Raw genomic sequence first — 16,099 nt, forward strand, 5'->3', positions numbered from 1 at the left:
AAAACAGTGATGGGTGCCTGTGTACCCTTAGAGAGTGATGCCAAGAGCCCCTTGGTGGAGACTGGTATCAAACACCTTATGTAAAAAAAATGCTTTGCCGTGACACCATTCAATTCAGTGCTTCCACGATTAGCTGATGATGGCCTTTCCCCTATAACCTTCTTAGAAAGCTGCAAAATCCAGAAAGTGTGTGGGAGCATTAAAGGCCTCCATTTGAAGAGTTGTGTTTACTGAAATGTATCCTCTATCGGCATACTGGCGTTTTGCTGCTCTAATAAAAGTACCTAAGACCTGGTCCACTACTTCAATGTAAATTCATATGAACACAACCTGGGTGTTTGGCCCTCCCTTCAACAAAAATATTGTTTTGACTTTACTAATAGAGCTGGTACCATGGTTGCTGGATCTGTGCTTCATGGTGTTTTTCTGAGTACTTTCTTAAATGCAGCCTTATTGTGACTCTACTCGTCTTCCATTATGCACAATAACCCTCTGTATATTCTATAGTCATTTGGATATGTTACCCTTCCCTTGGGCATTTGTAATGAATCTCTGAAAGATGGCCAACACACAGAGCTTTAAATGGTGGCGTGAACACGTTTTTTCCTCGTTTTTTGTGGCCTTCTAGACATTGGGGAATGGTTTCAACATGCTAATGCTTCTTACTCTGCACATTCTGTTGGTATTAAGCATTAGGGCTTTCTCGTGTAAGTGTACCTTTTGTCTTTCTTAACATGCATGACAGTTTACTGCTGTGTGATATATATATAGAACTGCATCTCTTTTCTCATTTCGTGTTTATGAACCTAATTCGCTAAAACATGTCTACTTCTGTACATGTTTTTTTTAGAAACGTTCAGCCCACGAAACAACTCTTGCACTTCAAGCAACAGTCCAGGCAGCGACTCTGGAGAATGAAAAGCAGAAACGTTCACAATCACAGATGTCTTCTGCAAAAGCCAACTCTGCTAGGTCCATCTGCTCTCAGAGCAGATCATTTGCAACTTCTGGCACACTGGGGACACAGGACTCTTGCCCAGTGAATACTTATATTGCCAAGGATTCACGTACTATTGGTTGTCAGACCTTTGAAGCTTCTCTGGTTCCCTGTGATGCCTGTGCTTCTGCTCAGGCTAGCCTTCATGAGGTCAACAACACAATTATTGGTGTCTGCAATAGCCAAAACCTGCCTTCCTCCCTATGCAAGTTCCAAGAAGTCATCCATGACACTGTGGGTAACAAACTACTATCTGCTATGGAGATGAGATACTGGGCTTCTGAACAGAGCAAAGACCTTTCCCGCATTAACAAGCACATCTCAGAGCTCATGCAACTGGTCAACCCACTGAAAATTCAACTGGAAGCTTCTGAGAAGGAAAAACAAGAGATGAAAGAGCGCATTGATGGGTTTGACAGAGTACTTCAGAGGGAGAAAGAAGAGCAGCAATGGCAGATGAAAGTGTCTGTGCAGCGTATGGAGGAAAATACTAAAGAGAACCTCAAAATCGTCAACAAACTTGAGAAGGACAAAGATGAGCTGAGGAAAGGTCAGATGCCATTCCCAAAGCATGTTTGCTAGGAGACTAGACAGGGTGAAAATTGTAGTCCCTTATGACAGAGGGATAGACCACGGGTTGCATCAGAATGAAACGTGCCATTTTCATTATGGGTGAGGGTGTAAGTTTTCAGTCTTTGGGTTATTCATTCAAGTAGTGTGTCATGGAAGCGTCCTGTTTTCTGTTATGTGGGTAGAATCATTGGTTTGACCGCCAGAATGCAATTGTTGGATTAGTTAAGGGGAAGGTAGAGGGTATACAACCTCTAAAATGGATGATGCTTTCATTGTTGGATTTGGTCAAAAGGTCCCTTAGAATAGAAACTTTAAATGGCAATGTCATAAAGAAATCACCAGAGATGTTTGGGTGTGGTCTGTGACATGGGTACTGCTAAGGGAAAGGCATTGGTCAATCTTAGGATATGTCATTAAGTAAAATCATGGGGAGGACCATACCTTCTTCTATTTGTTAGACTATTGGGCTACTTCAGTAGGAATTGCATTAGATCCATCCCGTATAGAGCCATGGGTTTAATCATGGGGAAAGGCCATGGTTTTCCTCTGAGGCGTTATCCTGAGAGACACATCAGTTGGATGTTATTTATTGTTTTTTCTTGGTAGCGAGTCATTCGTTTTATCATACAAGAGTGATATTATTTTATCATTAGATAGGACCTTAGGCTTTATCATGAGGAAGAGCTATGGCTTTATCCTGAGACAGAGTCATGTGTTGTAGTATGAGAAATGGGAATTGTGTTATCCTTCATGAAAGCTATTTTTGTGCCTTTTCCCTCCTTAGAGTTAATACAAACCACATTTATGTTGTCACATATGTATTTACATAGCGTTATCCAATGGATATGATAATCATACCCAAAATAGCGCAATTGCATGCATTAATAAAAACAATAATTTCTCAACCAGGGATTAAACGATTATATATGAATTTTGAAAAAGATGTATTTTCTTTATTTGAAATTTGACGTCAACAACGTTTTCTGCATAATATGGGACAGGTAGCACAATAGAAAAGTCCTTAACCACAAAATGTCATCTCTTCAAAATTACATAGTCAACAATTTTAGCATAGAAGAAAGACAACATTCAAGGACCAAAACCAATTGTAATCGTTGTCAAAAAGTATATTATGTCGTTTGTTTACACACAATTAATAATACAAAAAAATACGGTCAACAGAACCAATTTATTCTGCATATCACCGATATCTAACCCCCCACACAACATAATCTCAAGGCCTACATCTGCACTTAAATCACACAATCAAGCACAAGACACTCTCTCCTCATATACATAAAAAATCACTTTACAACAGACCATCAAAAAACATAAAGGGTGATAAGCTAGTTATCACCTGGCACCGCTTTAACTAATATTGTGTGCCACTACTTTACACTGCGTAGAAACAGTATTGTAACACCTATGTAAACTGAGTTGTGAAACACACAAACTTATTTCAATTGTTTTTTTTCAAAATAGCAAATATTGCACTTGACATCTGCCAACTATAGTTTCGGCTCTGTGGGTCAATTGATGCTTTTTAACGACCCAGCCTTCCTCGGGCACAGCACCTTCCGATGGGTAAGATGTTGCACTTTCCTCTGCCACCCAGTGGTCCGAAACAACACGGTAGGGGCTCAGTGGTTATGGTAACAATACCAAACAATTACACCCTGTATCACTGCTTGGGTCACAGTTAGTGAGGGACCAATGCTCCCTTCTCCCACCACCCTATATCCAACCACTGGGAACATATCACAACATTGAGGGAGACCTCTATGAAGGGGGATGAATCGCGTAATATCTTTCATGCACAGCATGCATATTACGCAGTCCAAACGCCAGTGTATATAGAGCGGTTTTATCACGTGGGAATAGATGCACACTATCATCAACACCAGTGTGACCCATTCCAGGTGCTCATCTAGGACTTTGGGTTGACTATTCTTACCTGTCCTTCCAAGGCGGCCAATTACATTGATACCTCCCCCACTCTTGAATCGGGTAACTCTCAAACTCTCCATCTTGGCCTAGTACAGAGAGCGGGTCTCCATAATGGGAAAGGATCATATCCCAATCGGACCCTGTAGCCTGATTAGCGGGACAGTTCCACTCACCATAGTTCGTCACTGACGGATACCAGTGGGAGAGCATGACTGCTGCCCCACAGCGATCCTTGTGCCCACAGACGACTTTGGGCAACCAAGATAATATCGGACAGGTAAACAGAACTTAGTATAACTTCTGTTTCTGTCATAGCAAAATTAAATCGTGTTTTTCCCTTGGATAGCTCCATAGTTTTTTTGTGGGAGAGGGTCATTGGTTTTGTCATGGTGAGGAGACCTGGTTTTATCGAGTTGTGTTACAAGTAATTTATAGAACACTCACTGCCATTGGTATTGTCATATATTTGTGGGCTATCTGGATGTGCAGGGCTGTACAGTTCTGGGTTTCCGGTAAACCATAACTACACATTTTGGCCCAAATGGAAAACTTGACTGTGGCATGTTTCATTTACATTCTTTGATTTAAACGAACCAATGACCCACATAATATTTTCACAGCATTAACATTTTACATATAGAAGCGATTTCACGTTAAATATTTTCCTCAAAATTCCTATTTAAAAGTAATTTTTTTATAAGACCCATGTCAGAAAAGTAAATCAGTAAATGTACACTTCCAGTTATCTTTGACGACCTATGATTTAATAGTGCATTATGTCATATCAAGTTGAGGACAAGACAGAACCATCAACTCCTGTTTTGACAAAGTAGGGCACTACTCATGTCTTCATCATGACAAACCAAATGTCGAATAATGTTCCCAGACAAGGAAAATCCTTGTGTCAGAAAAGATGTGGAGCACATATTATGCAGCCTACTCTCCTAAAGTCCACAGTAACATAGCAGAGTTAACAGAGCGAAAATGGCCTGATCTGATTAAATGGTAAATCATAGTCTTGCATTGCATAGTAATTAATAGTGCATGTGATACATGAATTTGCAATGGTCTCAGATCATTGTTTTTTCAAGGAACCGAAAGCTTGATTTTATTTTGAGAGAAAGCTATAGATTTATTCGGAGATATAGCACTTTGCTGTATCATGTGAGAGAGATATTAACAACAGTGCTTCCAAACAATCTATGAACTAATCTAATTTGATTTTTGAAGAAACAGTAAGTAAATCAATACTGTTAAAAAAAACAGTTGACTAGAGTTCCTCTCTTTATTTTATAAACATCAAAACGAGCAATAGCAAAGGGCGCAAACCAAGGGTTTCCAAACTTTCTGTTTACAAAAGAAAAACGACTAGCTTCTGTTAGATGGTGTAGGAGTGGTGAGAACACGGAGCAATTTGATGTCCAGCGTGCGTTTGGGCAGGGCTGTTTGCCCGCCCCTCTTCTTTTCTGTATCGGCATAAATAGGTTGATAGTGGCCCTGGTAATTAATGCTATGGACCCACCAAGATTTGGTACTCTATATGGTCATTTCTCCACAGACGACGCAGTTCTGCTATCAACATCGCCCATGGGCATAAGGAATACTGCGTCAATATTTGAGAAGACCTGCATAAATCTTGGCCTGAAAATTAACAAAAGAAGGTGGTACGAGTTTTCAGAAGTAGAATGGTCAGGCATGTGAAAGCACATGTAGAAATAGAAGGGGTTGTGCTGGAGCAGGTCGAAACGTATAACTACTTTGGCCTGTGCTTCGCAAAGAATTCCATCCGGAAAGCTCAAGTCTCAAAAGCCACCACAATTAAATATAGTGGTGAGATCAAGAGGTTTTATTACATGTATGACAGCTGCCTTGACGTCAGTCCTGGAATTGTACCAGAGTAAGGCCTCATCTGCAGCATTATACGGTGCAGAGATTTGGGGACATGAAAAGTCCTCAAGTTTGGGGGTTGCAGAAAACAAATTCTGAAAGCCAATTATGTCACAACCAAGTAGTGCCCCAAATACTACATTGCACCTAAAATGTGAAATACGACCTATAGAGCACGTAATAGCTTCCAGACCTGTATTCCTATAGGTCCGCATATGGGCAGTACCCGGGCTGCACATGTTCGAAGAGTTATTGGACAACTCTCTGGCTCTAGAAGGCAGCTGTATAACTCCCTGGCTTAGGCATGTTAAAAGCATGTGCAGGACCTTGGTAAGCCCGAGAGCAAAGATGTGATTAAAGCTGCTTGCAGAGAACATTATAGACCTATTTTGGTGTCATCTTGTGCAAGGCTCTCTAGTGACCAGCTTTACTTGCAGCTAAAGGCCACATTTGGTTTGGAACGTTATTTGGACGTTATCACTCCATGCTTGGCACGCTCATTATTTTTCGATCTGAGAGTAGGTACTTTGCGTCTAGCCTCCTTCACGAAAAGATGGAATGATGTAAGCTGTCCTGTTTGTCAGTGCTGTGGCACCGAGAATGAATCTGTCCTTCACTTTATGCTGTTTTGTCCTGGGTATAAAGATCTTAGGGCAATGTACTTATTGCCACTATGCACAACAAAAGCTTTAGGAGGGCGACAGAGGTTTTGGAGTTTAGGATGCGAAGACCCTAATATGTTATGTTACATTGCCAAATACATTCATAGGGCATGGCTTAGAAGAAGGACTGTTGTGTAGCAGCAGGCAACCTATATAATAAGCATCTAAAATGTTCTACATGCTGCAATTACCGCAAGGCCCAGGATTCTAGTGATTTTTCTAAATATTATTTGCTGTCTTTTATGGAATTCCCAAAAATAATGGTTATTTTAAACAGGGGCTGATTGTAATTTTCAGATTTTAGGAACTGTTTTTCTGTTTAATCTATGCATGCAGTGTTTTGTAACCAAATTGATCCTTTGCACTGATTGATAATGTATGTTGTTGATTTTATGGTTTTATACTGAAATAAAGCTGAGAAGGAAAGATATTGTGGTCTCATTGGACAAACCCCTTTTTGTACCATAGTAGAGAGAAATGAGTTGATGTTATTGGTCACATATATTATTTTATCGTGGGAGCTAGTAATTGGCTTCATCATGGTAGAGTGTTATTCTGTAATCTTGGAGGTGATCCATTAGGTTTATTGAATACGACGTTTTGGGTTGAATCATAAAGTGGACTTTGAATTCCAACTGCGGATGATCGTGATAGTTGGACAGGATTTCATTGTGTATGTTGTGATTTGTACATGGCTTCCATCATGGGAGAGTACTGTTGTGGGAACTGAATATTGGTTAAATTGCTAAGGGGTCAGCCCTTCCACAATGGATGAGACCCCCAATTGAGTAGTCCAAAAAGTTCCGTCCAAGAGGAAACTCTTACTTTACATAATGTTGGTAGCCAGTTTACACTAGAATGGTGTTTACCCAATTATTTCATGGATTCACCCTGCGGAAATGGAATAAGCTTTTGAGAAAACTTTACTCCATCACAGAATAAGATAGAAAGTGGATATGGTTTCTTTACTGGCTTTCAGATTGCAGAGTGCCTTGCAACTCATTCGGCACATATTCAGCCTCATTTTAAAATGCGGCAGGTTGTTAAATGGAGGTCTACATTGAACACCCGCCTCATTTACCAGCACTGTTGAGACGGAGGAGGTCAAAGAGCGGAGATAAGATCTCCACTGTGTATTCCTCCTCCGTCTCCTTAGCGCGTTTCGTTGTGCACCTACATACGATTTTCATGCAGGACTACAATTCCTCTAGGAACTGCCTCAGTTTTGCTTCTGGTCAAGACCAGTCAGATCCCATTGGGAAATGTTGTAATCACTGCCTGCAAAGCGTATGTGCAGCAGTGTTTACATTTCCAACAGAGTGGAAAATGTAAGGGTAAAAGCGAGTTTGTCTTGCTTTTACTCTTTCCTTATCCGCTCTCCCTTTTGGACATTTAAAATAGCCTGCAGAGAACCGCACAGCACGTATGTGCTAGCGTTGGTGCATTTAATGTTTTTTTTTTTTGTTTTTTTTGTTTTAAATAAGGCTGATTGTGTCTTTAGTATTGTGTACATCATAATGCCACATGCATGACTTGTTCATCTCAAAATGAATGTAATCATGACTTGCATGACGAGGTTACGTTGCACTGAACATTTATAGACAATGACACATTATAGACATTCTCCTAAGATAAGTAAAGAGCCATTGAGTCCACATTTCTAGTAAAGGTGATTTGATTCTCAGGATTAGGCCCATGTTAATGAAACCTTTGGAAAAACGGAATGATAGCTTAGCTTTTGGGGAAATTGGCTTTACTATATATGTGATTTCATGTAAAATATTTGGCCAAATTAACTCTTTTGTTTTTCTAATTTATCCGAGGCAAACTGTTTATATTTACAAACGTGTACCTTTTTTCTTCTTCTTCGTGCTTGATATGAGAGGTGTCCGTGTTTAGTTGCAAACAGCGCTTTTTGTGTCCGAGAACATTTTTCTCCAAATGGGGAGGAATCCCTTTATGCTCCACTATGGATGACAGTGGGCAATACATTGGAAGATGGAACGCCGTTTGGGCTCATTTGTGAAGAGAGAATGGTTTGTGGTAAACTGGGGAACACTGTCTGTTCTAGGTTGGGAAAAGTGGCTCATGATAATGTGGTGGGGCCACATCTGTTTTTGGGTATAAAGAGATGTTAGATGCTGCATTGATGCAAACGCCCCCTCTGTTCTAGAAAAGAGATCCCTCTGTGCTTTGTTGGGAGTAAACAAAGTAATGAGATTACAACCATCATCAGCTTGAATGAATGAAAGATGCTTTGGCAACTTCCCACACTTACTACTAAAACATCCCTTGTTTTTTTTGTTTATTTAGGGGCTGCTGTACTGGAAGAGAGGGTGTCCATCCTAAAAGAAGAACTGAAGTCCCAGCACAGCACCATTCGAGACCTGGGTATGCATGACTATCATTTCAATGTGGAAGTCCCTGCATCAGGCCTTAAGAAGGGGCTGTGCGATGACCTTTTAAAACTGAATCTGTGTCTTTACTTGGCTATCTATTAACCCTCACATATCGTGGATCCCCCAAACCGTTTTTGTATCTAGTTCTCTCCTTGCTGTGTTAACAATTTTGCTCAATTGACTAAGTGCAACACATGGCATTGGGCTGTCAGACAAGACAGAGATGCCGACTGCAAGGACGGCAATTCTCATTTGTAGAATCTGCTGCATAGTTAAAACCTGTTTCAAATTGTGAGGCGCATTATGATGCTATACACCATTTATCTTAGGCGGGTATATTTTCTATGAATCCTTCTCCAAATGAAGGCAACACTGCCTCACATTTCCTGTGGATGGTAATGTTAGCCATAAATACCCCTTAGTGCGTGCCTGCCTCGTTCCCTCCCGTACACCTATACCAACTGATCATGTACACCAGAAACAGTCTTTAAATTCTCTCCCTTAATGCAAATTTTCCTTTGACACCCAGTCAAAGGAAAATACATATTTGATTATTGTAAAAGGCAAAATGCACAAGTTATCTGCCTCCCAAAGACACATTTAGACATAGATGGCATGACCAGACTGAAATCCAACCTGGCTTCTGCAGGCATTGATATGAAGAGAAGTACCACTATACATTTTGCCAAATCAGCAATCGCAAAATGTATTCATTTCACACATGACAAAAAAAGGCAGAGTAGCACATGCCAAGGGAGATATAATGGGATCCAAAACAAACTTTCTACCCATCTATGACCCCACTACTGAGGCCATCACTTTCTGGGAAGAACTCACGAGTAGAGTCCTGGTGATAGAGAAAAAACCTATAATTGTTGGTAAAAACGGAAACATGAAAGTTGACCCTCTCTTGGATAGGTTATGTAGCTTCCGATTTGAATCCCCAGGTTCAGGGGCACTTTCCAATTTTAATTTTTTTTTTACTAATCTATGTAATTCATGGAGAATGATCAACCAACTAGCCAAAGAGTCCACTTTCTTCTCTCTCTCGCACAGCTCAGACTCCGGGCTTGACTACATTTTTGTCTCCAGGCTAGATCAACGTTTAAGTTCGCCCATGATTGACCATAGATGCATCCGACTATTTGGTAATTACGCTAAACTTCACAATCCCTAATACAGCTAGTATATCAGGGCACTGGCATGTGGATGCTGAGCTTGCTCTTGTAAAAAATAAATCCTGCCAAGACATTGCTTAAAAATGATTGGGATGCGTTTAAACCCTGTCGCATTAGTCAACAAAAACGCCAATTCCAAATTGGAACTCCTCGCAAAACATATTGAGGCTAGAGAGTGCCACTTTGTAAACTAAAAAGAAATTACAAACCAAAACTCTGGAAACTAAGATACAAATATAATTGTCTGTCAGGTAAAAGAGCATATATTCAAATTAGAGTGGACGGAGCCCAATTAATCATGGGTTCAATAAAGCGGCCAAAACTCTGGCTGACTACCTCAAAATGAAGATCAATATAGTTGAAATGTCCACATATATAAAGACCTCAGGAGGCAATACTGTCTCCAAAGAAAATATTGCTAATGGGTTCCCTACCTCCTATGATAATCTCTATGAAAAGCTTTCTAAGCCAGACAAGAATAACATTGAATTTTTCCTCCACCTAACTGAAATCAAGTTGGTCATCCATAAAATGAAATATTGCAAGGCTCCAGGGTCCGACAGCGTACCAGCAGAGTTCTTCACATCCAATTACGAATCATTAGCACCTCAAATTCTCAAATATCTTCAGCACATCTTTCAAACAATTGAGATATCTGACTTTCTCAAAGATGCTATGATCACAGTGCTCACAAATGCTAGTTAAGATCATACTGTACTAACAAATGATTGCCCCATTTCCCTAATTAATCAGGGCTGCAAAATATGTGTGAATTCTTGCTGATCGCCTATCCACCTACATCTCTGCTCTACCTAAAACCAACCAATCTGGCTTACTGAATGATATTGTATTTGTCAGGACCCAATCAACAACTCCAGCATAAGTATCCCACAAGACCTCATAACACTCAATGACAAGAAGGCTTTCAATCACGTTTACTGGCCTTATGTCTTCAAAAAATTGTAAACTTCCAATTTTGGTCCACTTTGTCTGAAGATGGTTAGTGTTTTATAACAGTCCTAGAAACCCCCTACTCATTAATGGCAATGTCCTGTCCTATTTTGACCGCCCTCGAGGTGCTAGAGAAAAGTGCCCCTTGTTTGTCCTCCATTTGATCCTTGCTCTTGAACCTCTACTAGCCATTTCTGTAACAATCTGTTTTCTCTGTATTGTTGTCAATGGAGTAGAGCTAAAACACTCAGCCTGCTCTTACAACATTCTTCTATATGTCTCACACTTAGAACGCTCTATCCCTCAGCTCCTTAAACCATTCAAGACTATCATTTCGGGAAACTCTGTATCAGGCTGGTCTGTATCAATTCCTGCAGTCTGCCAGTCGACCACAGAGTATAAAGACAGCCCAGCATAGGTTCTTTGGTGAACGAGTGTACAAGGATTAACAAATGATGCAAGAAATCGCTCCAAACCCAGAGCATTCCCATTTCCTTTTATTATTTAATACAAGCCTTGAACATGAACTGCACGTTAAAAAATAAGCAGGTACATTCTGTGATGGAAAATAAGGCTAAAATGGTGTCGTAATAAAATAAAGGTAGATAACAATTACACTCTTACGTCCCTTGCTGTGCCTGTGCTTTCTGGTCTTTAGCTCAATCTTTGCTCTGTAGTTTCTTTGGATGGTCCGTCTCCCTCATCAACCCCTGTGTACCGGGCGACCCTCCGTGCTTGCTCGATATGGCAACCCACAACCACTTGTCATCCGCTTAGGAAGGACTGCGAAATGGGGGTGCCCAACGCCTGGCAGAACCTCCTCGATGGGGCAACGAGATGGGCCAAGTCTGCCATGGGTGTAGAAAGGCGACAATAAGGGTAGAGATCAGAGGTAGAGCCCTACCAGGTTTCCCTTGAGTGTTGGGGTAGATTGCTTACTTGTAGCAGATCCTGAGCATTGCTGAATAATTCCAACTCTACCAACTTCTGGTGAATCCAACCCAGTGATGGCCGACAAAGATGGTGAGGAGAAGAGGAGTGGAAAGCTAAATCAACATCCCACTAAAGAGAAGCTTTAACCTGAATTTACTGAATAATGGCCACTCTACACAAATGTTTGTGTAACAGTGTCTCTGCGAAGGCCCCTTGGCTAAATGACACATGTTTATTAAGACCTTGTTCTCCTAGAGTAAGCTTCTGAAGTTTGAGACGTGGGTAACATCCACAGTAGAGATAGCACAGACAATGCAAACAGAGATGTTTATGGAGAAGTACTTGTACGTTTCAGCGCAGGTTGATGCATGTTAACATGGCATTGTCTACTTTGTAATAGTTAGATGCTGTAACAGTCAGATCAAACATAACCGTGTGTCCTCACTGTACCTAGGAATTGGCCATTTTGCATTGCTACTCGAATGTTGCATTTATTCTGAATTGCGCTAAGTATGTTTGGCGTGACCAGGTTTAAGGGCGCTGTGGCTTAAGTGTGTCAAATCCGTGGACAGCTGCAGACTATGGAACTCTAGGCTATCCCTGCCTAGTGTGACAAAACGGATATTTAGATTTGTTCCATGTACATCCGCTGGCATTAGCAAGATTACTGTAATTGCATAACACAACTGATCAACATGTGTAGGCTGAAATGACAATATTTATTCCATGGTCAATACTAATTTTGGATAATTCGTATTGACCATGGAAAAAATATAATGCCAGCGCATGTACATGGGACACATCTAAATATCTGTTTATTCTGAATTGGCGTTGCAACAACAAACAATACTATCTACCTTAGTTCACCGCAGTAAAACATAAGGAACTAACCACCACCCATGTACACCTTTGACATTTAAGATACGCCCCCTTAACTAAGCATTAACACAAACACCACAACATTTCAATGAGGGTCCATGAATAGTACGTTGCAAAGTTGTTTGCAGTGCGCTTGTCGGTGGCTTGTCAATTGTACCGTAATTAACGTCTAGGCTTAAATTGCCAACATGGCCACAAGGTGTCAACAGAGGGTCCCACAACCCTTAACTTCTTGCGTTTCCAAACGGGATTCGTAAATTAGTATCGAGTGTACATTAAGGCTTGCATTAAATGGTAGCCGTGAAATACAAGTTAACGCATGTCTCGTGTTAAGTTAAAATGAGGCATATTATATCCTTTTGGAATCCATGTACCTGGAAGGATGCAAGGTTCTAATGTAACTGAGGCAGCAGCTCTGTAGAGACAGAAAAGGGTTTGTGGTCGCAATTGGAATATACAGCCTTCATCAGCTAGGTGGCCTTCAACCCCCCACCCCCGTGTATTTTATCTTTGTAATCGTTTGAATTAAATTACACATATAGGGCTTGGAATCGAAGACATGTTCTGGGGCATGGTCTATAATGGCTCTTTTCACGTCCACTATAAAATTCGTGTTTTAAAGATGTACAATGTAATGTACCTTTTGACAAGTTGATGGCGTCCTGATGCATACTTGTAGTTGATATTTTATTATTTAGGTACTGGTGTACAGGCCCGTGTAGGTTTTCATTGACAAAGTCGTACCACTATCAATCCTAAATCTACAGCTCCCTCTAGCGGTGACGCGAAGTTATGCGAATTGGTCCACTGTAATATGCAAAGCTATGCGAATTGACATTGGCCCTCGTTACGACCCAGGAGGTGGACCATGGTGCTAGTAGCACCATGGTCCATGCCAGCAACTTACCGACTCCGCCATGGCAGAATGGGGAATTACCACCCCATTCCGAGGTTGGCGGGGCGGTAATTCCCCATGCCGCCATGGCCCTTCCCCATTCCCATTTTTGCCCCATAGGGCTCAATGGGAATAGGGAAGGCGCTAAGTACGGTGCCGCAAATTGCGGCACCGTACTTAGCACCAAGGTCCCTTTGCGGGTCGGTTTTTTAACGCCTGCTAAAAGCAGGCGTTAAAGTGCCACCCGCAAAGGGACCTCGTAATCAGGCGTTAAGGGTTTAACGGCGCCGCCACCTTTTACGGCGCCATTAACCCCTTAACACCTGGGTTGTAATGAGGGCCATTGTCTTTATGTATCCTAAGGCAACCGCTCCTTCTAGCATTGACAACAGGTGAAGCTACTGCATCAGACAAACATACAGGGACAAACATACATTTGGCCTTTTGTGATATTGTTAGATTGATTTATTCTCTTGTGTGTACATCTGTATATATACATTCGTAAAATGATTCAGTGAACTATTTAATACAGATTGGCCCCAATTTATGTCCCCACTTAATAGCCCTTTCAGGTAGTGCAGATTGTAAGTTATCATTCCGCCTCACAGGCAAATCTAGAAACGGTATCAGGGTGTGCAACACTTAATTTCGTGTGTTTGGTGATCTTGGCAGAGCTGACCAAAGAAAAGCTACTGATGGAAATGAAAAACAACATGGTGGATAAGAGAGACGCGACTGCATTAGAGGAGCGGGGAAGGCTTCTCACGAACCACCTGGAGAGTACAGGTCAAGAACTGCGCAGTGTTACCACAGAACTGGAGAAGGAGAGAGCCCGTGGAGAAAGCCTGCTCAAGCATGAGGAGGTAAGAGCAATGACTGCACTACAGGAACAAGGCATGCACACTGTAAAGTTCAAAAGAAACGGGGAGCCGAGACATGAGGAGGTTACAGTCCAAAAGGAGAGCTTTCTTAGGCATTAGGGGTCATGAGGTGTGACGGCTCTATTTTTATTATATTTATTGGACATTTGTATGGCACCTATACAAAAAAAACGGTTATATTGGCCATGTGACAATCCCACCTTGCAAGTGCATGAAAAGGTGGTAAGTGCAAGGGAGAGGTGGAAGTGCAGGAGTGGGATAACCCCAAGGGTGTGGGCCGGCCAAGGCGGCAAGAGCCCGGGGAAGAGGGGGGGGGAGGATGAGTGAGGTGGACATCGCAGACCCAGTTGGGCTAGTCTGGGAAAGGGAGCCCAACCAAGGGCAAGTGCTGTGAAAGGATGCTGAGAGGAATGATAGGGGGTGGTCTGGCCCCTGTATGACTCTGACGGGACCAGGCCCCAGTCGCAGCGGCAGATGGGGAGTTGGCACAGGAGGGGGAGAGGGAAGGAAGAGGAGAAAAGGAAAGTCTTGAGAAGTTTCTGGTACTTAAGAAGAGCCGGCTCAAGTCTGAAGGCAGAGGGAGGCCATTCCAGGGGGAAGAGCCAGCTGAGGAAAGGGATCTACCTCCCACTCTCTGTTTGGAGAAACCTTTGACCTGTAGAGAGTTGGAGCCAGAAGACTGAAGGAGTCTGGCCGGGAGGTATTTAGGGACAGAGCTGGATGTAAAGAGGTCTCAGGCCCCAGACAGCCTTGTGGATGATGCAAAGGGTCTTGAATTTGACCCTTGAGGTCGCCGGGAGCCAGTGGAGAGATTACAGGGCTGGAGAGGTGCGGTCTCTGGGCTTGAGGCCAAGGATAAAGCTTGCAGTCATATTCTGGATTAGTTGAAGGGGGCAAAGGGAGTAAAGAGGCAGATTGAGGAAGAGGTTGTTGCGGTACCATAGAGAGAACCAGGACTCTGGCAATGTTGAGCTTCTGGGGGAAGGTGAGAAAAGGTTGAATGCCCCTGAGGAGATGCAACTGAAAATGGGACTTCTTGGCAAGGTCCATGATGTGTGGAGAGAGAGAGAGAGGGGTCAAAGATGGTTTTAAGGTTTTTCGCCTCGCAAGGGGGTGAGCCCAGGGAGTGGGGGTGGGGGGGACAAGGAGCAGGCGTCCCAATGAGAAGGATTGCTGTCTTACTGACATTAAGGCAGAGATCATTGGCAGAGCACCATGCCTGAATAGCGGTCAGGCAGTCGGGTATGAGGATGAGGAGGAGGAGGATGTAGGGGAAGGCAGCTTTAAAGAGAGTGGTATGTCGTCTGCGTAACACTGGAAATGAGAGGAGAAAGTGGAGATTAGGTGGGCCAGAGGGGCCGGGTAGATGTTGAAGAGCCATGGCGATAGAAGAGGGCCCTGAGGGATGCCACAGGTAGAGAGTTAGGTGGAGGAGAGAAAAGGACCATTTGTACTTGGGAAGGTCTGTTTGAAAGGAAGGAGGTCAACCACGCCAGTGTCCTGTCCATGATGCCTAGGGTATCATGGAGATGGTATATGAGGATGGAGTGGTTGACTGTGTCGAAAGCAGAGGAAAGATCGAGGAGGATCAGAACAGAGGGAGTGTTAGGGTCCAGGTTAGAGAGTAGGTCTTCGTGGGTGTTCATGAGAGCAGTTTACATGCCTCTGGCTGCCCTGAAGCTGGACTGATCATGGAGCCACCTCCCCCATTTCGGTGTGGAGGGTCTGTTGGGCGATGACCAGCTTCTCCATGAGCTTGCCCAAAAAAGGGGTGATCGAGTTAGTTATCTGGGCAGGAAGGGTCAGTAGGTGGCTTTTTTAGGAGAGGGTGCACAAGAAAGTGCTTAAGGGGTTGAGGGAAGGAGCCAGTGGCAAATGAGTGGTTGCAGAGGTCAGCCAACGCTGGAGCGAGAGAGA

General features: G+C 42.7%; 1 protein-coding gene across 2 annotated transcripts in view; it reads left to right on the top strand.

Annotated features, from left to right (window-relative positions):
- CCDC157 (coiled-coil domain containing 157) overlaps nucleotides 1–16,099 on the top strand; it is a 322,949-nt gene that overhangs the window by 145,422 nt on the left and 161,428 nt on the right. For both annotated transcript variants that reach the window (XM_069619307.1, XM_069619308.1), the window contains exons 4-6: nucleotides 851–1,547; nucleotides 8,380–8,457; nucleotides 13,974–14,164. In XM_069619307.1, the coding sequence (XP_069475408.1) occupies nucleotides 851–1,547; nucleotides 8,380–8,457; nucleotides 13,974–14,164 (966 nt within the window). The remainder of the gene's footprint in view (nucleotides 1–850; nucleotides 1,548–8,379; nucleotides 8,458–13,973; nucleotides 14,165–16,099) is intronic.

Source organism: Ambystoma mexicanum, chromosome 10, assembly GCF_040938575.1.
Source record: "Ambystoma mexicanum isolate Mex_15411 chromosome 10, UKY_AmexF1_1, whole genome shotgun sequence".
Taxonomy (NCBI): domain Eukaryota; kingdom Metazoa; phylum Chordata; class Amphibia; order Caudata; family Ambystomatidae; genus Ambystoma; species Ambystoma mexicanum.